This window comes from Anarrhichthys ocellatus, unplaced genomic scaffold (assembly GCF_004355925.1).
Source record: "Anarrhichthys ocellatus isolate YVR2014 unplaced genomic scaffold, GSC_Weel_1.0 scaffold4, whole genome shotgun sequence".
Taxonomy (NCBI): domain Eukaryota; kingdom Metazoa; phylum Chordata; class Actinopteri; order Perciformes; family Anarhichadidae; genus Anarrhichthys; species Anarrhichthys ocellatus.
In genome coordinates, this window is record NW_022280034.1 from 4114889 (window position 1) to 4139555 (window position 24667).

Consider the following 24667-nt stretch of genomic DNA (forward strand, 5'->3'; position numbering starts at 1 on the left):
TGCTTACATGTACGCTTCCTTGTTATACACCAGGCATGAGGGAATGCCTTTCATTTAAACATTCTACCACAGAGCCGTGGGTGATGCTGTCTACGTCTAGCCTGAGGGGCAACGATGCAAGCGCTCATACATTTTTCACACCTTTAAGACAGATGAGGACCACATGGGCTGAACAGGAGCTGAACTGCTGTAGGAAGCCCACGGTAGTGCAGCGTGTTGGATTCTCAAGTGCCATGGGAATATAATTAAAGAAAACAATTTTTTTTTTAAAGAATGTGAATGCATGGGATAAGAGAATAACAGAGAAAAAGCAACCTGAAAAGTCCTTGGGGGAGAAGAGGCATTGAGAGAAGAAAACCAGATAGCAGATGAGAAAAAGGGGGGGGGTGACGGAGATGGGAAGAAAAATATGCCTGTGGCAGGAAAAAGAAACAAAACCAGCTCATTACTGACCCAAGCACACAGAAAGAGACGGAGATGGGGGAAATAAAAGTTGAAAACATATAGCAGCGCAAAGAGGAAAGAATGGAAGGAGGACAATAGATAAAGGGGAAAATATTTTTGGATTTCGGTATGTTTACACGGTAGCATATCATCGTTACGGCGATTTCATCACAGTGTGACAGCAGCATATTTTGGAGTCCGCTGTCACACAGGCGGTCCCCGGGTCAGCTGAGCGCGCCCTGTTAGAGGAGTCTGCAGGGTCCTCTAATGAGCAACAAGAGAGAGCCACCCCTTCATCCCAAAAAACATACACGCAAGCATATAAATGTTCCCTGTCTTTACATTTCTTCCTCTGCGCCTGGTGAGCTGGCATCCGCAAGTTTCTTTACACTTTCCCTCCTTCTATCTGACTTAGTCTGCATCTGTGTTTGGCCCACGTCTTCTTCTCTTATCTCCCCTTTTGTTGCACAGACCTGTTATTCACAAATGCTCCCTCTTCCTCCGTATCTGCCTGCGTCTTTCTCCCCCACTGTGTGTACCAGTGCGGTCCTGTTTTTATAGGGTGACAAATTAGCCCAGTAGAGCATCTTCACGCTGCCACTGCTGAGCAGTAAACAAGCTCGCCCGAATGGGGAAAAATACAGGGTTAGGAGCTGCAAAGGCTTCCACTGGCACTGCTCTCCATTGTGGCTCCTTCCACCCAGCCCCTGCCTCCCCTCCGGCCCGGGGAGCATTGGCCGCTCCTTCCACATGGCTCGCGCCCAGCAAGCACGGCCATGGTGCAATGAGCCACAGCTTAACACCATCTCAGATACTGACAGTGTGATTGCGGCTAAGGAAATGGAGCAGAATGGTGACTAGCGAAGCCAAAACGACAAGTCAACAGGCCGGCAAGTGGGAGTACTGGGTAATGAAACAGCAATATTTTCTGATAAGCAGGAAGCAGGAAGCGTAGCTTGACATACTGCAACCCAACAGACATGACTTCGGTATATCAGTTAAATTAGCTACTGTTTTAAAGGGAGAAATTGTTGCGGTGGCCGAGATGATCTAAAAGACCACTTGGCTTTTTGTAATGCATGCAATCAACTTCACCAAAGAAATGCATTATTTATGTGCTTGAGAGCGGGAACAATAAAATAACATACGACGTTCTGGCAGACCATAGTGGTGGCTGTAGGGGGTGCTAGAATCCTGGTGGTCCGAATGTTAAAGTCCAACTGGAATCAGATTTAGTTATCCATTTTGGTAGGGAAATAATGTCAATGTGTTTTTTTTTTTTATGCATTGTAAATAGTCTGAAAATATCAGAAATGCTTCAGTATGTTTAAGCCGGCTGGAGAGTCTTCCATGACCTGAGTCAAAGGATAAGCAATAACACGATATGATTTCTTTATGTTTTGCCATTGGACGTAAACAACAAATTCGTCATTGAACGTAACCCAGCCTCCACTTGCCGCCTTACACTCAGGTATTCAGACAGGTAGTTTGTCAGTCAAACAGCAGACAGAGTGTCAGATGATCAATCAATGAATCAGCCAGTGAAGGTCCCATTATGACTCCATGGGCAGGGAGACATAGTCCCACGGCAGATTCACCATCCTGTAAATTATTTTTCCCTTCATACATCAATTTCCTACGGCTGTCTTTGAGGGCAGAGGGCATGGCAATAATATCCTATGCAATGTCACACCAACAGCTCTCGCCTCTACCCTCCTACTCAGGCTAACAAATTACAATCCAGCTATAAAAAACAAATAATAATGAGTAAACTAAATGCCATTTCATGAAGTCCTAATATATTGTAGTTAAGTAGGCGCCACCGTAATCCCACATTTTAATGGTGGAATCTTAATTATGTCGAAATTATGTTCCCCCTATGGGACAATTGAGCCATCATCAGGGCAATAAAACATTTGCCGTGAAAAATTCATGTATAACCATACATGTATAACCATGTGGAATAACCAGTAGTTATTCCACATGGCTTGGCTCAAGGAAGGATGAATTAGGCCCCAGAGCCATTAGTCACATGTGACCCAGTGAGGCGTAATCAGAGCCCAATTCAACAGAGATACCACCACTGAGGCTGAAGCCCGGTCCTCATTAATCATTACAGCATCAGCTACAGCACCGGCCTATGGCTTTAGTCTAAATTAATGGTACCCCACTTTAACTCCCTCTGTTTCTGGTCAAGATGCAGCTCACAAAATGGCAAAGAATAAAATCTGGAGAGACACTGGGAGCAAATAAGTGGTGCCCAGAATAAAACAGAGGGGGTGAATTAAGGCCACGTGGCAAATGCAGCGACTACTACTGAACACAAATGCTCTCAATTAAATTAATTTTGAAAAGCTCAAAACAGCTTAAGGGCTCCAAATCAGGCGTCAACTAATCCGCTAGAGAAAGACTCCATCGTTCTCTTTCTCTCAGATAAAGAATTAGCTAAATATAGGGAGATAAAAAAAAAATGTCTTGGGATTCAATGCACTTGCTCTGTGAATTCATTAAGCAGAAAAGATGTCATTGACACAGATTTCAGGAGTTGGGGGGGTTATTTGTTATTTCGTCGGCTGTGGTACAGTTGAACAGTACAGTGAATGCAGATGCTACATCTCCAAATTTATATTATTTGGGTAGTGATCCCTCTCTCCCTCGTTTCCTGTCATCTCCCTACTGTCTATAATAAACGGGATAACAATGCCCAAAAAAATACTTATTAATATTGCTGTAGCAACTCATATTTTCTCTGTAGCTCAGCAATGAATTTAGTGACTTTCTCTAACTTTATCTGTTATTTTTAATTATCTTACACAGCATACATTATACGTACCGTTTTAAATAATCCATTATATTTTTCGTAGATGGTGACCGTATCATATTAAAGGAACTCATTGACTTCTTTGTCGTCCTCGTTGTCACACACACACACACACACACAGGTGGCAATACTAGAAACTGCTTCACTTATTATCCTCGAGGCCGCCTGTTTTTCGCGACCGTCTCTGTACAAAGTCGAAGACATCGTACATTTCCAATCCTAGCCCGACGCGTCTTTGCCCGCCTAGGGCCAATCTGCACGTGCTTACGTCCGTTCACGTCTTTCTATCGACTTCGTAAGCCAACTCGCTGTGTCTAAATGTCCCTTAATGTTGTATAATTCCACTAAAGGCCTATTATATCACCTATAGATCATATTTGCTATGGAGTAAACCAGAACAGCTTTCCTCTCGCTGTGAGCAGAGAATGATCGGTATAAGTGGAAAATAGAAAACCTGGAGTGGCCGACAGCCGGGTGATTACAGAATGATTTGAGAGTGGAGCTGAAATTGCTGCTGTTCCACTCTGCTCCTGGATGTGTGTGTGTGTGCAAGCATGTGTATGTGTGTGTGTGTGTGTGTATGTATGCGAGTGTGCAGCACAAAAAACAACTGCTACTATTTCAGCTAAGATTTGAGTGCCTCTCAGGTACCTGTCCCTCTTACAGGACCAGGGGTTGGCGATTATGCTCAGACCAGGTTCTTTTATAGCACCGTGCTTTGAATGGCCCGAGGCAGTTTAGAGTAGCAGTGAAGCTGAAGATACAGATACATATATCATGTTTTTTTGTTAATCTTGGCAATAAAGCCGCTAGATTTGTCCGTATGGATGATGTTGAATTGCCATGCCTTCAGCCCAAGTAATGGCTTCTGCAGTAGCCCAGCTTAGACCTATAGCCCCTGTAATATACTAAGATGTAATTACATTATCCATTTGATCGATTCATTTGGTCTCCAGTTAAGACATTACAGTTAAAGCCAGCACCTTCACTGTAGTCAGAGAACATCATGTCTCTCTCTCTCTCTCTCAAAATATAAACTGAAATGTTGAGAGTGAGGGACATACAATACAAAAGCTTTACATTCATGCCTGAAAATCTGAAGCACAGTGAGGGACAATGTCGACTTTCATTTGGAGTTTTAATAATGTTGGTGAATTTTGGCCAGATATTACTCAATGCTATTTTCTGTTGCCTAAAATAGGCCCTAGAGCAGGGTATAATTTTATATTGCTGTGAAAACATCTCCAAACAACTTTCTGTTTCCCGCCAAAAACTACATTTTGGAAGATTGAACACGTCATGATAACGTTATAATTTACCTTCGCCCAATACTTTATTAATTTTACTGAAAAGAGATTGAACGCACCATAAGGAAACTTAACAGAACCTCAGTTAACGTTAGCTCTGCAGGATTGTGCTGCCCGCCGACTGCTAACAGCTAACGTTAAGTAGCTCTCCTCCTGCCGATTTCAACATGGACTTGTTGTTCGCAATGTAGCAAAGAAATTGGGTGTGTTGATAGTTTACTGCGTCCTTTTTTACACACACACACACACACACACACACACACACACACACACACACCTGCATCCAGAATACAGTTATTGGTATAAAATCAACTGCAAGACTGGATGCAACGCCGTACGAGAGAAAGTATCTTTTCTTCATTATCATCACACTGTCGATGTTTACTTTAGTTTTGGCGAAGAGAAAGCTGCTCCCGGTTGTTCCATCTAGAGTGACTTCCTTCTTCTTTTGAGGTCACCCTATGTGTGTTTGCTTTTGCTGTTGGCTCAGAAAACGACTGCTTTCCTTTAAAGAATCTCTTCCTTTTTCTGCAGAACTGTTCTTTCGGTTTCTGGCTGATAACTTTACACCCATGTTGTTTTTTTCTTATCTCACGCTAACAAGTTAATTTTAGTAGCAAATGAGTTGCAAAACAAACATTTAATTACATGAAGAAAGTTGTGGATGATTGCCCAATTTGTGAGATTTGAAGCAGTGAACATTTTAACACTAGGCCACTTCTTTACAATTCAGTCAAATCCTTGGTGTAGACATGGTGTCTTTATAACTATTGTACTCCTGTTCTTGCCAGCAAGGCAATGTGAGCACCAACAGTACAGAGCAGAAATCTCATATCTGATGCTTTACAGAAAACGCTAATGTCCGTGAGCTTACTGAAACACATGTAGCTACTATAGCCTCTGCATTGATCACATCATAAGTACAAAAGCTGTTAGGGGAGTCGTTTCATGCCAGGTAGGCTCCCTCTCCCAGCCTCGTTTCCCTGCTCACCCCTGACTGTATAACCAGACCCGGAGGGCTCCTTCACAGCAGGTGCTCAGTTAGAGCCTTAACCCCCCACGCCCCGCTCACACCCCCTGCCTCATCACTCCCCCACATCACAGCCAGCACACAGGGGGCCGTGTTCCCCTCAGCATTAAGACGCAACACTATGTTACAGCTCTATTAGCTAACTAATCTGAGAGAACTTTATTTTATTAGCCCCTTAAGACTCCCTCCAAGGCCCTTTTCATCCTTTATGGATTCAGTAACTGTGCAGGCTCCGTCTCATTGGCCCCTCCTTCTTCCTCCTCCCGTCTCTTTCAATCTTTCAATCCCTTCATCTTGCATGCCTGCTCACCCCCTTCTCACGCAGCCCAGTTATGGGGTGCTTGCAGGGCTGCAGCAACTGTGCATTACAGACACGCGAGCACACGCATTCGTGGGAAAAATTGCACACAACTCACGCCAGTCTCCTCTCAGCATATGGGCCAATGCAGGAGCAATGAGCAATAGAACAGACGAGGAAGAATTGAAAGGCAAGGAAACACACAGCAGGGAGTTTCTGACAAAATGGACCTCATGTAGCAATTCAAACATTCAGGGCCGAACTAACGGCCCCACTGCCTCATATGGCTTCTACTCCATCTCGCAACTCACTCTCCTCCTGCACCAGCAAACAGCAACACAACCTGGAGGCGTGTGGGCGGAAGTGAGGACTCGGCACGTTGCTTGGACGAGATCGGCATCCGCAAAGACGGGATCAGTGGTGAAAAGCGGGTCCGCGACCGTCACGTGTTTTACATCCGGCATACGATGTCCAGTTGGACAAATCAACTGAGAATGCAGGCCCAACGGGCCTTTGTTTGTAATCCATACGTTTCACCTGCAGTCGTATCAAAATGACATTTCCAGCAGCAGGCCACATCCATTGCATTCATCTGATGATGAAAGCAAGGAGAGAGTGGAATTCTATTATGGCAAAGAAAATGTGAAATATTTCATATGGGTTGCCATGACACATTTTGCAAAAGGAACAAAGGGACAGAACTCTACATATATCAACCACACATGATGATATTCTATTGAAAAAACAGAAAGGGAAGACATCTGCCAGATTTGCCCATTCAAGAAGTACATGCTATGCATGCACAACATAAAAGCGTGCAAACAGATGGTTCCTGTGAGGTAGCTTCCGAATCGATTCCCTGTCAAAGGATAACACTGGCATTGCTTTATATTTTTATTATTTTCTACAAATTACCTGAGACCAGGAGCAACAGCGAATTGATCCAACCAACCAGTGTTGTCTGTGTAGACAAAGCCAGATATAGCTTATGCCTTGGTGCCTCAGATATAGTGGCGCAACGGATGATAAAACTCACGGTTCGGATTGCATCACGGATCAGAGTCACGGATCAAATCGAAAATCGGATCAGCACAAAAGAAAAAGGAGCAAATTCAACTTTTGGAGATCCCTGATCATGTTTTATTTTTGCCGCTGATACTAATTGATCCATATTGGCAGATACAGATTTTTGCCACTGGTCTACAAGGTCTTACAGGCTTTTTTGCCACTTTCATTTTAACCGGTCTGAAGTCTGTAAACCATAACAAAATTCTACATGGCATTTCAGAGTAAATTCACCAATCGGTGAGCTAAGAGGAATAAACATTTGTCGATTTTATGGCAATGAAGGGATATGTCACATAAATACAACAGTATGTTCCTCTAAATGGTTTCTGGTTCACAATGGCGTTACTGCATATGGTGCATTCATTGTTGGTTTGGACCTTTTAATGAGAACTGTTGATGATAATTAAAAGACAAAATAGCGCCAGCCTTATCCGTCAAGTGGCGCAGGGATAGCAGCAGAGGTGAGTTTTGATTCAGCATGCAGTTTGAGACCTTCGCTCCTGCATGCTCCAGATGTTATTCCGTCACAGTGCTTCTCCATTATATTGGCTACTGCGTACGACTGCGCTACTGTGAGGCTTTGGTGGAGGAAGATCAGAGCAAAACAGAAGTGACATCAAACAGAGGGCAGCTCCCTCGTACACTGTGCTGGAGGGGAAGCGTGGACGTCTTGCTCAATATGGAGAGGCTGATGGCAGGGCGGCCCAACAGCAGCACCAGGCCCCGTGCCAGAGAAAGCACGTACTGGATACATATACAGGCGTACGTGAGCACAAGCACGCACAAGCACACACACAAGGACACACAATCACTCAAGCAAGGATGGAAAGAATTTTTTTTTCTTTTTAAAGAATCTCTCTCTCACTCACACACACACACACACACACACACACAATAATAATGCCATCAGAGATAGCCTAATGATATTGGAGGGCAGAGTGTGCGGGCTCCCTTTGATCTTCCCTCTTTCCCTCCTCATCCCTCAAAGCTCATTGTGAAGAAACAAGCGGAGCAGAGCAGAAGGAGAACAAGGAAGACGGAGAGAACGAGTGAGAAAGAAAGAACTGCCAACCTCCATTAAAAAAAACAAGAGAAAGAGGGATGAGAGAGAGCTGATGCCTTGAGGCAAAAAAAATAATAATCTCACTGGTTCTTCTCGCCTGGCTGTACCTTTCGGAAGAGGGAATGGACAGTTGACAGCCCACCGATCTCACAGCTGCCCCTTCAAGCCCTGGCTGAACAACGGGGCCGGATTTGGCCGGAGACGGCGCCCCAGTCCGACAGATTGTCTCTGGGAGACAAATACAGCATGTCTGTCTGGTCTGTCAGTCCAGCTGCTGGCTGCCAGCATTAACCGCGCTCCTGAACCCCGTACTGCCTCCTCCCATAACAGACTGAGAGAGAAAGTTTCTGATCACAGCTGTCAATCATATTTCAAAGCCTCCTCTCCCAGTGATAACAGAGGCAAAGAATGTCAGTCAGTCAAGGGGAGAACGCTGCGAAACGGAGGAGTCTCGTAAGGGCTCTGTTAGTACAACATCAAACAGCCTGTTTGTGTTTGTCAGTTAGAACATCATCACTGTGAAGCGCCATATCCTTTGACATGGCGGTGTCTTCCGGCCTAGCGAGCACGTCTGATTTCTACAGTCATGACGGATCGTGGGCACAGGTCTATTTTGAGGGATATGACAAGGCTTGGTGGGTCAAAGGATCAAAGCCTGTGTGTGTCTGCACCTGAGGGGCAAGGCAGCAGCTGCAGTGGCCAGGGAATGACAGTTGTGAGGGACTGTCTGACCAGGACACTGCATCTAAATCCGTACATGGCCCACTGAATGCACAATGAGGAAACTGAATCATTCCCCAGCAGAAAATATTCCCTTGTGAGGTTTACATGTAGTATTGTCCAGCAAAAATGGTACAATCTTCTTTGGCTGCAGAAGCAAAGGTTACCGGCAGCAACGTTTGAAAAAGAGCAGATAACAAATACGTGTTCCAAGGAAATACCGACAGCTTCTTCAGTACAGCGGGTAATCCTCCTGCAAAAATAATGTTAAAGGAACACTCCACCAACTGTCTTAGCAGTCTTAACTAGAGTAAGAGGAGAGACCACTGATTTCATCACGGCAGGGCAGCGTCATGGTAGCTTCGCACAAAGACTGCAAGCAGGAGCAAAAGTTGGCAAAGCTCTGTAACTCTGTAAAGATGTTTTAGTTACAAGCTGTACCAACCATTCAAAATAAAAGTAGTCATTTGACTAGTGCAAAAGAAAATGTTTGTTGTTATGGTGACAACCACGGTCGTAAAGTGTTTTTTAAGTAGACTTAAAAATGGACACCGCTCTGACAATCCAGCTACATTGATCTGAATGGGAAAGTCCCTTCTACTCCTATTCTATTGCTATGGTACCAACACATGTAAACAAAGATAATATGACACGCTTTAATGGAATATTTAGCTCAGGCATTCGAGATATTTTCCAACCAACACAAGCTGAGAGACTTGCAGTGAAGTTGTGCACACGCTGTGACTCATGCCTTGAGAAGTTGATAGAGTTTTATCAATGCAAGCAGCAAGTGAGCGGTCAACTCGCTGCTGCGTCTTGTCCGATCATTGTCCGACGCTGAAGAACAGCCACTCTGCAGTGTGGATGGAGAACAGGCAGCAAGAGACAAAGTAATAAATGACACAGACAGCTACAGTATTTGGACTGAAGAAAGAATTCTCTTTTTACGTGAGCACATATGATTTAACATATTATTGTTTGAATCCTCATATTTTATACTTTTGGTGCATATTTTAATAGAAAAGCGTACTTATTTGAGAAAAAGGTGTATTTTGTTACAGATGACTTCAATTTTTCAAAGTTACATAGTCATATAATTACGTGAATTGGCTTATCGACTACAATATGATTCCTTTTGGCTATTTTTTAAATCTCATACTTATTGCATTTCACCGGCACATTTTACCTCATAGTTTGTCTTTTTTTCGTATAAAAGGAGCTCTAAATTATTCAATTCTATGAAATATATAAAACATAAACAGATATTTCAGAAGACAGCACCTTTTCTATGTAGGACATTTATGTAACAAACCCAACCCTCTGTGCTAGATATCGATGCTCTCATCCGTCTGTGGGTAAAATGGCAACAAAAAAAAAAAGAAGATATTTCCCAAAATGTTCATTTAACGCTTTCAAAAAAAAAACAATCAAATGGAAAAAGAAAAGTTTCACACCAGGCAGCTCCAGTTACAAACTGAATGTGTTGCCGACAACTCAAAGTAACAGCTTTTTCTGTGCTGCTCAGTTTCCTCTGCCCCTATAAGAGTGTGCCTTTTAAAGACCGCTACACCCTCATACAATCATTTCCTGGATCCCACAGGAGAAGAAAGAAACAGATGGGGAATGAAACAGTGCTGCTTGTCTGTGCTCATTCCATCGAGGGGGGGGTGTGTGTGTGTGTGTGTGGTGTGTGTGTGTCTACATGTGTGAGCAGGGTCTTAAGCATGCATGAAACAGTCTTTGTGTGTGTCTATTTGTTTGTTTATTCAAATAGTGTTTACATGAATAAGCCCCACAGTGTAAAACGCCATTTTTCTTGCAGCGTTGTGTGTGTGTGAACATGAGTGTGTTGAGTAAAAACCATGAGGGAGTGAGAGATGGAGAGCCTGTGCGTAGGTTGTGTCGTATGCAGCTTCCAGGAGGAATGAAAGAGGAAGTAATTGGCCATCGTAGGATGCCTTGTCTTCAGCATTGCAGTCACACTTAAATGCACCTCTTCAAGGCTCGACGCTATTCGACTTACCACAGAGCTAACATTGAGTGAGCGTACTTGCCCTTTTCTGTCTTAAATGCTATTCCTGTCAATTCTCAGAAATTGCCTGAACAACGCAGTAAGTTACCTATGCGAACCACTCCTGTAAGGTGCATCTATGGAGCCCCCGGTGGCTGGCCCGGAGTCAATCCCTCCCCACTACCGTCACACACTCTCTCCATCTGCCAAAAAAGTCAGCGATCACAAGTGCTCCTTTGTTACCACAAAGCTATTGTTTGAAAGGTTAAAAACAGGATTTGACGGTTTACATCTGAAATTCTTATTAAGTATTCTTAATAAAAGCTTTGTACTCGTGATGCCTGCAGTGGGATGCGTGGAACGTTACAAAACCTATAAATGTGTGAATCGTGTCGTGCAGACAATGAACACACGTATTTCAGAGATTCAACACACTCCTCTTAGAGATTCTCTATCAGCTATGCATGCTGGGATTTCTGGCACGGAGAAAATATGAATCTCTGGAGAAAAAGAAAAAAGGTAGCTTGAAAAAGCATCCAAAGTGGAAACTAATGGAAGGGTCAACTAATTATGTTAAACCAATCTTTTAATGAATAAATTCATCTTTTTGATTGTAATAGTTTGGTTGTGACTGTGCCTGTAGTCTTTGTGATGTATCATACAATATAAACTCAGGGTGACGCATGCTTAGTAGACCGGCTGTTCGTTCCCGCTCACCTCCTTTCCCTCAGTCATCATGTCTGCTACAGCCCCACCACCACCGACCACAAGAAACAAACACTGTCAAACCACTCATTAACTCATTCATTTAAACATAGCCCACACACCGAGTATAAATATTTAAAAGACCGAGCTGGAATTTACCATACTACTCAGGCATTGAAGTCGCTGGAGTGAATTTACTTTCATAACCAACTGTTCAATTTAATTCACGAAGGTTGTCACATACAACAATATATAGCTTTTAAAATGCAAAAAAAATAGTTTATAAAAACTGAATTCTCATTTATGGAGTTAAACAACAGTAAACCACTACAATTATGGTTTGGAGATGGAGATTTTTTATAAAACCCACCAATTTTCTGAGGATTCAATGACAGACAATGGTAAAATTAGCTTTTTAAGTGGGCTCATTTCATGTAGACGTGAGCTGGGGAGGTAAGCAGTCTGGTTGGCTGTGATACACAGCAGCTCCACAGTTCTGTCATTTTATGAGAGGTTTTAAGACGTCTGCCAGGAGGGAAGGGAGATTTAGAGACGGTTGCGGAGCTCGCCAATCCACCGGGCTGTCCACACGTCTTTGGTCACAGGTGTATATCGTCCTCTTAAATGGTATTAAAAAAAGGTAGCAGCCCATTCCAGCAGACAGTTGAGCCGTTTGAAAAACAGCCACACAAATTTAAGCTACAGTTTTGAGTAAAAGGTCTCTGGCATCTGTGCCTCCAAATCTCTCAGCCCCTTTAACTGTCACATAATGGCTGCAGTGATGTACTGCATCCGATGCCTTGCACCCAACCGTTACCTATTGCTTTACGGCCCCCTTCTCTTTAATATGCCACTTCTTTACTTGAGTTAAATATGGCAGGTCTTCTTCACAAGCCCTCCACTTATTCCGCAAAACACTACTCTGCCTGCAGGTGAAACTTTTAACAATCAGTAAACCTAATAAACAGAAAGAGAAAATGGAGGGCATGGCAGATTCAGAGATGAGGGGGGGGGGGATGTGCCCCCTTGAACACAGCAATTAATCAATTAGCCAGAGCGAATCAATACTCCCCACCCAGCTTGGCAGGCTGACAGCACTCAGGTGTAATTAAAATTGTAACTATTGACAAATCAAGATGGATGGAGCACTTCTTGCCCATTCTGCTCAGCTCTGAGAGATGCGACTATCTTTGTGCGACTAATACACATCATAAAGAGACAGATATGCGAAGGTGTGCACGTTTGCGTAAGCGAGCATTCCACGAAACGTGTGCAGGGGGCTTAAGGTGCTTGAGTTGGGGTCAAAGCGCAAGTAATGCTGCGGGTCAAAGCCACGCGTCTAAACATCCATCCCTCACTCTGTCACCTTCCATTATCATTGGGTCACTCCCATTAAGCAGCCGGCTGAGAGTGTTAAGTGGCTTGGTCATGTGTGAAGTGCATCCAAGCAAATGATAATCAAGATGTTAATCTAACAAATCTCCATTGCTCAAGTGTAAAGGAGTGCCGCAAAGGTACTTTCTCCAAATGTGGGCAATGCTCTTACACCTCCCAGAGGTTTGGATAAGTTAAGCATCTCAATTAGCAGGTGATGTCTGATCCTAGGTGTCTAAGCAGGTACCAATAGGGGAGCTGGATAGGCAGGTACCAATAGGGGAGCTGGATGTGGTGATGGGAGGAGGAGCTGCCTAAGGAAGCAAGTGACAAAGATGTCAGACACTTGCAGTTTCAAACAACGCCTTTGATTGGCCTCCAATCAATCCGCTCTCCAATCAAAAGAAGACAATTGTGAAGTACATCTGCTAACAAAAAGAAGAAAAATTAAAAAAAAAAAAAAATCACAATTTGAACAGTGCTTGGTGTTTACATGGTGTTTGGCAGGAGTCAAAAAGAACTCATCAAAAGCAATATCACAGCCGTCCATGATCAATGTGCAAACACCAGCAGAGCACATTCTGTTTTCGGAGATGTGAGACGCGTTCTATCGAGGGAATCATGCCTTGCATCTCGAGACTGGCCCCTGAGCGTCAAACGAGGACCAAAAAAAAAAAAAGGGAAAATAAGAGCACGTCACAGAAATTTCATTGAGTGCGGTTTTCAAAGCAGCACCAGGGAGCAGTCATGTATTGTATTGTTGAAAGAGGAGGAAACATTGGCCTCACACAGTTGATGCACTAAAAAGACATCTCGTCATTACATTCTCCCGTTTGTAGCTCTCGATCAGTGCAAAGTTCATTCTTTGGCTAATTACATAAAGATGCAGAATATCTACCAACTGCAGAGCAAGTGATGTATCATTCATCACATCCTTTAAAAGCACCAGAGAAGAAAAGCCAGTAATTGCCAGTCATATGAAAAATTCAAACAGTGCCTCATGTGCTGTCTACTCTACTGACAGGTGTGAAAATGAGGCTGGGATGCGATCCGCAAAGTATTCAACATATCTGAAGCCCAGTCGCTTCCACTATGGCGAACACTCTAGTTCCAACTTAACTGTCATCCTGCATTTAATTTAATGCACCGCTTGCTCCCACTTCAACCATCATCCCCCTGCCCTTTCTTTCTCTCCATCTTCAATCTATCGGCTGTTTATCTTTTGGGATTTGAAGAGAATACATTTGTCAATGTCTTAGAACAGGGTCCAACGAATGGTTCGTCTAAACCCTAGTGCATACAACACTTTCTTTTTTATCCAAAAAGGTGCCTGTTCCAGACAATTATTTTCAGATTTCAGACAGCACAGAGCTCTGAGCTTCAACCTATTATGAGCCATTTGATTTCATTGTAGCCAAAACACAAGATGCATTTGATGCCGGAACACCTGGTGGTGAGTAGCACCCAAGGAAGTGCAACATTACAACATTACAACAGTCTTGGACGAAAAATGTAAAGCGAGTGTTATATTCAGGATGCCTGAGCATGATCACGAATGCATCCCAGACCCTATGGTTTAGGACAGTAGGTAGATTTTGTCATCAAATGCAGCAAAGTGATTAAAAAAATCATGTGTAAACAAGAGGGCTGGTAGATAAGAGGTATGGGAGGCTGCGGCGTGACGGATTTCAGCAGACATCACATTTGATGCAAATGTCTTACCTGAGAGATTAGAGAGAAAGCCTCCTGTATCAAAATGTTAAGGCGCCGCCTTGCATAAATATATTCAAATGTCATTAGACGATTGAATCTAAAACATAGCCTCCAAAAATAGGAAGCCCATTCAAACCCAAATGACTAAACGGGCTCATTCCTTCGCTATAATGTGTGAGTAATACCTCATAACAGTAGGCTTATCCTCCGAATGCATCTTATAGCTGGAAGCAGAAAAAGTCTCATGTTCTAACAGTTCTCTTCATTCCAAGTTATTATTATGTAAAGCATAAAAATGTGTTCTCTCATCAAATCAAAGCACCTCACAAATCAAAGTTAAGGCAATTACAATCGTATTCCGCCCTTTGAAATGGCAACAGCTGTTTCCCTTGGTCAAAATTGCAGCGTAATTGCACACGGCAGCATATGGTTATGGCTGATTAATCCAACTGGGGGTGAAGGCCCCATCATTCCTGCATGGGATGGGTAAATAGGCAGTGGTTCCAAGTGCTGGATAGATGGGTAATGGGATGGCAAAAAAAGGGAATGGGCCTTTGATGAGACGTCTGTTAAAGATGGCGTGATTGTCAGAATCGATCAGGCCCTCTACCATCCCTATCTAAGCGATTACATTGATTTGCTTGTCATCCGGCTGCCTCAAGAGAGAATCATGCTAGCGGTATCAAACTATGCAGAAAAGAGGAGCAGTTTAGGCTAAATCCATTTCATCCACAAAATACATGGCTCTGGGCATTAAATGAAATGCCCCCTCATGGAACTCCATGAACTTCTTGTTCAGCCGGCACTGCAGGGAGATTGTTGTAGCCCCAGGGAGCCCAGTGTCTGGCAGCAAGTCAGGGGCCTAATGATGGCTACAGGACTGCTCACTGGCCTATTGGTTTGGACAATAGGTTGACCAACAGTGCATTTTTAAAAGCCGATATAATGGATAAAATAAAGTTTGGAGCAAGACAAAAGCAATAGCCGATAAATCTACCAATATCATGAGTTAATCTCATGCACACAGATATCAGGCAAACCTTCATTAAAATGTATCTCAAGTACTGGACTTCATGCATGGAGCCTCCATTCAAAACAGTAATGGTGGAGCTCCGATTGACTGCGCCACTATTGGAGCCCAGTTCCTTCAATAACAATAGTTTTTAAAACATCCTATCAGTGTCCTCTAGCATGGACTGGCCACTTGTACACATACGCACACCCACAAGCACACAACCACTTATATATGCATACAAATTAATAGTCCACTTGCAGGCAGACACACACACACACACACACACACACACACACCTCCCCCAAGGAACAGCAATTACAGGGTTCAGAGGTGGTTTCCCAAGCCCCGAGCCAATCTGAGTCCATTTCTATTATAAACACACACAGATCCACATGAGTGAGTCTGGTTTGGGGGCCTCCTGAAGCTAGTGTCACTCCAAAGGTCCACGCTCATTTCCATCTTGCCAAGGGAGGGATGATGCTGGTAAACAAGCCTTGACTCTGGCTCCCCCCTGCCTGTTCCCGCATGCATAATGGCCCTCTTAAAGAGCGAGAGAAAAGTTGAAGTCCATAATCACATCCCTACCTCTGGCTTATTATTTTTTAGGGGGTCATTTTGGAGCCCACTTTGAAGGACATGTGCAGGAGCATACCATGCTCACTACTTGGCACTGTGCAGCTGAATCTGATGGTGTAAAAGTGCAGAAGGCCTCCGGGTGCTAATTTTGGAGTGCAGAACCGTGGGTTGGCTTGGCTCAGCAGATATGGAAACACAGGATACGCTTCCACCGCAGTGGTATTAAAACAAGATGGAATGCCCTACCGTAAATCCTTCAATCCATTCTCAGCGCAAAACCTTGTTCAGGCCAAAGCTTTATTGTTGCGACTCGAACATAGTAGATTGAAAGCAGCAGCAGCAGCATCAAAAGAACAACGCCGTAGTGCTGAAAAGCCAGGTACAATACACATGTAAGCTATCAGGGTTCCTCCTTACTGTTCATCAAAGCTAAAAAGAAAAAACGCCTGTACATAAAGGTGTACAAGCTTAGGCTTCACAAATAAATTCTTCAAACCACCTCCATAAGCAGTATGTAAGACCTACTGTACATGAAAATATGCACTTGCAAAAACCAGCTACAGAGAGACCAATAATTCCTCAGCATGTAATCCGGCTTGCCCTAGTGCACAGCATAATGATCAAAGGAGCTGTTTAAGACTACGGGAAAACATAGAATCAACTGAATAATCCACTTCAGTCAGAGCCCCAATTAGGATATATGGCTTAACAATGATAATCAGCTCATCACTACTAAAGCCAAAAGGTAGACAAGTGGTACCTCTGTTTTTATTGGCCAAATTGTTTTCCGTCCAACGGGTCATTTAACACTGACCCCTGTCCATCTGAGTCTATGGTGAGAATTCCCAGCTGGCCTGGGAGGCCTCTCTTCCCAGTCCGCCCAGTAATGTGAACAGAACCCAAATTAATAACCATGCAAAGACAAATAGAACAGCTCTGGCAAATACTGACCAGTCTCCTTTGTGCAATGTTCCAGACAGCCGGCAAGATGGCAAGGGCTTAATTAGAGTCTATTTGTGAATAAGGCTGCTACATTTTCGCCTCAGCCCAACAGTTATTGTTCTGGTCAACGTGTCTGGGCAGCACAGCACTTGAAAGGGTACAATCCTAAATGTTTTTTTCCCAATCCAATAGCCATTTTGTTTTGGGAGGGTTACGTAACTGGTGTTTCAAAGAGCAGGGCTGGCTAAAATGTGAGGATTAAAGTTCTCAGAATGTATTAGAAGAGACGAGAGAGAAAAGTGAAAAGTGGCCGGCATGCCAATGAGGGAATGTGGAGGCAAATGCGGTCACTGAGCAGATAGCTGTGAAATGGCATTGATTATGGCGCGCCATTGTCACCCAGAAGCACCCTCTGAGGAGCGAGACGTTCCTGGTGGCATCATTTTTTATGTCATCTCGCCCCAAATTAGGCTGACCTTATTTTTGCCTGCTGCATTAAAAGTATTTTAGGGATTTTTGAATTTCAGAGCCACAAAATCCATAGTCCTAACACTTTGGAGTGATTCAGAGGGAATGTTTTTAAGCCTTTTATGCTTATATCAATATATGATGTTCATTGTTTGGAGGCAGATTATTTTCTTTCTGGTTTGTGTAAGTCTGAAGTCATATTGCCACAAGAGTATAATCAACAATTGTTAGGGCTTTCGCATGTGCAGCCCAATCCCTTAGCGGGCATTCGGATCAAAATCAGCCCGATGTTAAAACAATGCAATGGCCGTGTTGTTTCAGGTACCAGTGAGACATGAAATACAGAAATCTATTTTTTTTCGGAAGACGTCTTAGGCGACAGAAAAACTGCTCAGCCGTTTATAAAACTCTTTTTATAACTCTTGTTATGGTCACAAGGTAAACAGCAGAAACCCAGTAATCCACCAGGTATGTGCACACGCACGCATTTGATTGGCTGACGCGCCGTCTTGCCTGATGTCGCCACATTGAGTTGCAGCAAAAGTTCAGCCAGGTTACATTTTTTCAGCTGGATTACCCTGTTTTAGTTTTTTGAGGCAGCCACCAGATTGGCCTCGTTAAATTATACGAGAGGTCTGTATGCTAAAGTCAGTCTGAACACGACCTCACTCTCATGCGCTGGCGACAGAGTCAGAGCCACAAGTCATTCCGCATACACAAGTCATTTAGGAGTTCAAGGGAAGTTTGTGCGTTTGCCTGTTTACATTTGCCAAATTTCGACAGGCATTTTAACAAGGTGCCTCTTCGGTACCTCAAATATGGGGGATTATCCAATACAACCACATGACTTGGATAATGTCCAGCAGCATACTACATGCAGGAAAATCATATCAAGTTTGGTAGGATGTCACAGCATAGAATAAACCTCGAAAAAGCTTGCGACAAAGATGCTTGACAGATTGCCAAACCTTCCCACCCTTCCCTCCTCACACTTTTACGAACACAGGCGTCTTCACACAGCGAAAGTGAGGACACAGCAGGCCCCGGCAGAAGGGGATGAGGCTCTAAAGATGCAATACGACACACTCTCTTGTCACATATATAATTATATTAATCAGGAACAAAGGACTCTTTTATGCACAGTGGTGCGCACTTTTAATTCTTTTTGGGGGGTTTTCGGGGGACTTTCATCACCGCTGTCAGAATAATAATAGATCCTACCTTTAGTAATAACAAGAACAGTGTATTGATGATTATAAGTAATATATTCCTACCACTGCACTGTGGGAGGCAGGCCTGTACATCCAGGAAAGTGCCGAGTTGTGTTTATGGACATCAATAGGTGAAAAGTTCACTTACAGGGTCTTTCAGACTCATTCAAATCATCCAGAGGCCTCGCCTTTGGGCACAGCCGTACTTTATAGACAATATATAGTAGCACTGTGGTTAAGGAGCATATATAAGGAATCTGTGAGTTCATGTAGATGCATGTCTCAATAAAAATGAGGATCTGTCAGCAAGTCACTATTCTCCTCTCCTTACTTCTCTTTCTCCTCTTGGTCACATGACGATGACCTCATCACAGCTCTTATTCCTTCATTCGTTTATATCATTTGCAAATAAGATTACTTCTACTGACTCAAACATTCTGTCTGACACTGAACAATGTGTTTCTTTTGTATTTCTGTTTCGGATGTTTCATTTGTAAGCCATTAGCTCTCACTCCAATTGTATTTCACAGAGCTCATGTGTAGTAATTTAAGCGCACTGAGAGTCCCACTTAGATACACCCCCCTCGATTGACTTGTTTAGGAAAACGGGGGCCAGGGTCGATGAAGACAGCCCCACTTGCAGGAGCTCTGGAAGTGCTCTCTGGAGAGGAAAAACAAAAGGTCTTTCAGTTACACCTCCCTCTTGGACTTGCCACTGCCAGGGACCTTGGGTGGGAAGTTTTGTTTTATTGAACGCAGCGCAGTGAACGTCTCGACATCCCTCTGAGAAATCCATCACTGGACTTTGACCATGAGATTTCTCGCCAGCCCTGAATACTAAAAGCGATGCGTTGTGACCTTTTGCCAAAGTGCTGGCTGCAGGGATCTAGGACAGCCTCGTTGTTTATCTTTTTGCAAATCATTTCACAGGGCACAGCTGCTACGAGGAAACCGTGATCGCTAGTCTGTCAATTAAGATGAGTGACAAATCAGGGCATTTGTAGTCTGGCGACATTTCTCTCAACCCCACTGTCTCCATGCGTCCCTCACATTACAATCGCAATGCATTTCTTCTTCTACTGCTTTGTCCAAATCATCCTAAAAAGAACTTGTACCTGCTGCTTAAAAGAGCGTCTCATATCAAAGACTAAATACGGCTTTGATCAATAATCTAAATGCAGTGCTGCAGGCATCCGCTGTCTGTGTTCTGCCACCGTGGGACTGGAGATTGGCCACTCGGGGTCTCAAGTGTACACAAACACAACCCACACATGTCGACACAGTGTCTTGACGACCGTTCAGTGGAGTAGAGTCACGTCGAAGAGACAAAAGACGAAAGTACCGGAGGCCCGATAGTCTAATACTGCCACATGCAACCGCAGCCTCCACTTTTTCATCTGAAAAGCTCGCTGCTCGCTGGAAATTTCCCGCCGCACGGCCATGATTATGCGGCCTACTTTGGTCGCCTGTGATAAGAATGCATCCAATTTGACTTCCCTCTGAAGCACTCGGGAGGTGCTCCCAAACTGCTTGCATTTCATTCCAGCCGTACAATTTCAATCCAATCTTCTAACAGATTTAAAATGGAGATGACATCCTTGACTTCTATTACTGTGTCAAGGTCCCAAGTCCAATACAGTAAGCTAAAAACAGGCCGTCGCTCAAAACGTGCGCATTCCTCGCCAGACGACAGCATGAAATAGCCGATTCGTATGCCAGCAGTGTCCCGGCAGCCAACACACACACACACTGTCATAACCATCCTCATGGATGCTAATCTGAGTGCCACGCCTCTGACAGAATGAAGTCCTCAACTCCCTCTAAAGCTCCTAAAGTCGAGCTGCAGCCCAGTCAGGCTAATCTGCAGACGTTGAGTGATGCAGAAGTATGTGTGCCAAACATGGCATTCCAATAGAGTCCTCCCCCTGCTGCTCCGAGCTCCGAAATAGACGTGTTAGAAATGACAAAACCAGCAGGCGAGCCCAACATTGTCTCGGCATGACCTCGGTAAATGAATGGAAGTGAAGAGTGGGACGGACCAGACAGCTCCTAAAACTGTCACTTTAAATAAAATATCCAGGGCAAGTTGGGAGGATGGCCTGTTTTCTTTTTCTTTTTGTTCCGTGATAGGAAGACGAGTGTGTTTACTGTATGTGTCAGCTACCAAAAATAGGGTGTGTGCGAGTGTCACGGGGCCTTTGTTTGAAATGCAGAACGCTTCACCGTTACAGATAAGAACACCACACCAACTGACCGAGTGTAAATTAGCCATCAGTCAGGCACTGAAGAATATTAACAGCAAAACTTTGTTTTGAAAGGGGACATACAAAATACAAGACATCTCTCTGCAGAGCAAGCCTCAGAGCCAGACTTCATAGCACTTTGGTCCGATGAAGGCCGTTCTCCCGTTGTTAAAAAGCCGTTTCAGCGGACTGGTCATTAAAATGTGGCAAGCGGTGGCCGACACGTCCGTCCAGAGGCATGCTACTCGCCTCATCATGTTCTTTAATCATCGCATGGAAGGAGGGCAGCCCACACTGGGGTCACTTTCCGCGAGCCGCACTCCGAACGGTTTGAGTGTCAGTTCGAGATGCAATTAGAGTCCAATTAAATCCTACATTTTCTAACCCACGAGCGACGGGAAATCCGAGGGCCACTGCTGGATGGACCGAGCCGAAATGAGCGAGCGGCTGTCAAAAGGCTTTCTCCCCGGGCCACTACTATAAATAATGTGTTCTGATTCAACTTGCTTGGCTAAATAAGCATTAAGAGGGGACCGAGAGAGTACTGGGAACAAGAATCCAAAATCAGATACGGACTGCAGGGAGAGATACGGTTATAGAGAGAGAGAGAGGGAGGAAGCCACAATGTCAGGACTCTTTATCCCTAGGACACACGAGTTATCAATCTCCTGTAAATGTCAGGCACTAGGATATGCCCTCATGAATGATGGATATCTGCCTTGTTTGTTTTTTTCATCTTCTCTACATTGTATTATTGAGTGAGCGTCACCTAGGGCTTAGAGTCCATCTCGAGAGGTAATACTCCCTCCTCGCAGTGGCAGCAGTACCTGAATCCCAATCATCCCAGTGGAGAGTGCACAGTGGAGGAAGGCAAAGAGCAAGAGTGCTATTTTTTGTTGTTGTGTTTTTAACCTTGTGTCGCCATGCAAGAGTCAACTTCACACATCCTGTGATAGAGGTTTGAGGATTAGTGGGAGGAGAGAGAAACCTACATGTTGAGTGAGGTAGCAATTAAGATACATGGGTACTTTGCTGAGGACCCCCTGGAGCACCCTCAAGGACCCATGGTGCTAACTGCAGACCCCACTCTGCTCTACATGTATGGTAAAAAAAAAAAAAAAAAAAAAAAAAGAAATGGTCAAAGTGAAACTTTTCTCAAACAAAAACAAACTGTCATGAACGGTAACATAATTTTATAAAAGTGTCTACAGGGACATAAGAGTAGAAATAAAAAGGCAAGAGGGCCTGAGTTTACAAGACTGTCTGCTGGGCACCAGAAACACACTCCAAATCTCCACAGGAATACTACAGAGATCTTGAGGGATTATAGCGGAGAGAATTTGAAAGCAATGAACTAACGCAACTAAAGCAGGAAAAGGAGAAAGAAAATCAACAACACAGCCACAGATTCCAGTCCCACACTGCTCTGGCTGTTGCTGCCCTCGTGCTCGGGGGAAACAGGCGGCATAACTCTCCAATTAATTTTCACCTTTGTGACAAGTCAACGTGCACGCGCTAATCGCTGCATATGAATATGTGGGCCTATTTATGTTCATTTACGGCGCTTGTTTGCAACGCACACTTTGAATTTCCGAGTGAGAGGGTTGACTGATTCATTAGTACTTACTAATCAGTAACAATCTTCAAACAGCTGGGCTTCTAATGACATATTCATTGTTTCTAAACGTCATAAAAAAAAAACGTGCATTACAAACGGAGCTTCATGTTATCTGCTACACACACACACACACACACACACACCTCAAGCATGATCTGGACTTTAAATCCAGGTTTTTGGTGAAGTTTGTGGACAACACGTGAAGAAAAGTCTCCCTGACGCGTTAAATCGACGTTGAAGAGCGGCCGATGTGCGTCTCCAGCCTGCAATTAAGAGGGGCCGCGTCACAGGGATGTGAAGCCTAATGAGGAAATTACAGGCTGCGTGGAAAAAGGCGAAGTGTAATGAACACATCAAGGATCTGATGCCAGCAGAGCGTTAAACAAACGCTGCCACATCCAACACAGCAGGGGAGCTACGGACGAACCCGTGTGCGATCACTGCTCTGCCCCGTGCCCCGGCGTGTTGTCCCTCTTACCTTGCGCTTGTGTGGAGTGGATGAGTAAGGAAAAAAATAAAATCCATGTGGCGCGCCACATCGATCTGCTCCAGGAGTCCCCGAACATCGTCCCAAAAACCGGGCGGACTGGAGACAACAAGTGCCCGGTGAACTGGGAGGGGGGGGGGGGCGTGCTACTGTGTCCCGAGTCCCCGGCGTGGTTCCGCTGTCGTCCGCCTGCTCGTCGGGTCTCTTTCTCTCTCGGTCTGTCTGGGAACCCGCCGTCAACTCGAGCCGGGCAAAGCGCACAGATCTGGGAGCGCAAAAAACGATCCGCTGCTGGAGCGACGGGAGAAATTCGCTCAAGAAGAGTCTATTTGTTTTAGTGTTCTCGTTCCACAGACCCCACGGTATTTTCCGTTAGGTGCCGAAGCAGTCTGAGTTTGCTTCTCTGAAGTATCGGACGCAACTCAGTCAGATGAATCCAGGTTAAGTCCAAATACAGTCCATATCTCGCCGCACCTGTAAGAAGGCAATCCGCACCTCGGACTTCTTCATCGACACTTCCTGCGCCCTTCAGATGCCGTCTGCCTCCCTAGAACTTCAAACTTCAACCCTCACCGTTGTCCTCAACCCGAGCGGTTACAGTTTTATCTCTCCAAAATAAACAGCGGACAGACTTTAACTTGAATCCTGCCCCACAGCGCGCTGTCAAGGTCGCCAATTCAGCTTCTGACAGGACCACTGAGAAGAAGTTCAGCAGCTCTGAGAGCAGAGAATGAGGGCAGCAGGGAGTGGGGGGTGGGGGTGGTGGACAGAAACTTGCACGCAGTCAAGCTGTCATGGTCGGACCCTGCCGTGGATGAGAGCCCGGCTGCCGGTGTGCGTCGGAGGAGGACGAGTCCCGGGTTCTTTAAGAGGAAACGTTCGGATCTGACGCGCTGGCAGTGCAGCGCAGGTTGCCACCATGCGGCCGGGCGCAAAAACGCACTTCCACGGCACAACACAGCCAAGCACAAGAGGGTTTCTCCAGGAGAGGATTTTATTGCTTTCCACACCACAAAAAAAAAAAGGTGGAATGAATATAGACCTTTTTTAAAATGATTGAAGGAGCACGTGCTCTGCTTGTGTTGCCAGGGCTGGGAGTGGAGTGGTGCTTAGGGTGCCTGAGCAGACACCATTGTAATATTTCTGTGGGGATTTACAATGTGTCTGAAATTTATTGACCTTCTAGTGTTTTTTTCTTATCCCCCATTGCATCATTAAAGGGATTTATATTTTGGCTGCATTTTATTCCTTTCAGCGGTGACTCTGTGTGTTAGTGCAGCATCCTTCCAAGCATGGTTGTATTGTTCTTCTCCTTCTCAGTTGAGGCTGTGGAATCATGTAATTCCCTCCATGCCGGTTTTGAGGTGCATGACACGACTAGAAAGAGGGACCGATGGCTGTGCTGAGTCTTTACACAGCCAGGACTGAAACCGCTGCATGTTATCTTGTCTGTGTTCTGCCTGCATTGGAGAGGAGGGAGGAGGGAGGAGGAGAGGGTGAGAAATGAATGAGTGGAGGACGGAAGGTGGAAGAGCAGAGAGAGAGAGAGAGAG

General features: G+C 44.6%; 1 protein-coding gene across 4 annotated transcripts in view; it reads right to left on the reverse strand.

The window, feature by feature from the left end:
* The window catches only part of sdk2b (sidekick cell adhesion molecule 2b), a 222591-nt gene extending 198596 nt beyond the window's left edge, over positions 1-23995 (reverse strand). For all 4 annotated transcript variants that reach the window (XM_031842960.1, XM_031842958.1, XM_031842959.1 and 1 more), the window contains exon 1: positions 23106-23995. In XM_031842960.1, coding sequence (XP_031698820.1) covers positions 23106-23193 — 88 coding nt within the window. In that variant the 5' untranslated portion in view covers positions 23194-23995. The remainder of the gene's footprint in view (positions 1-23105) is intronic.
* Between the last annotated feature and the right edge of the window lie 672 nt (positions 23996-24667).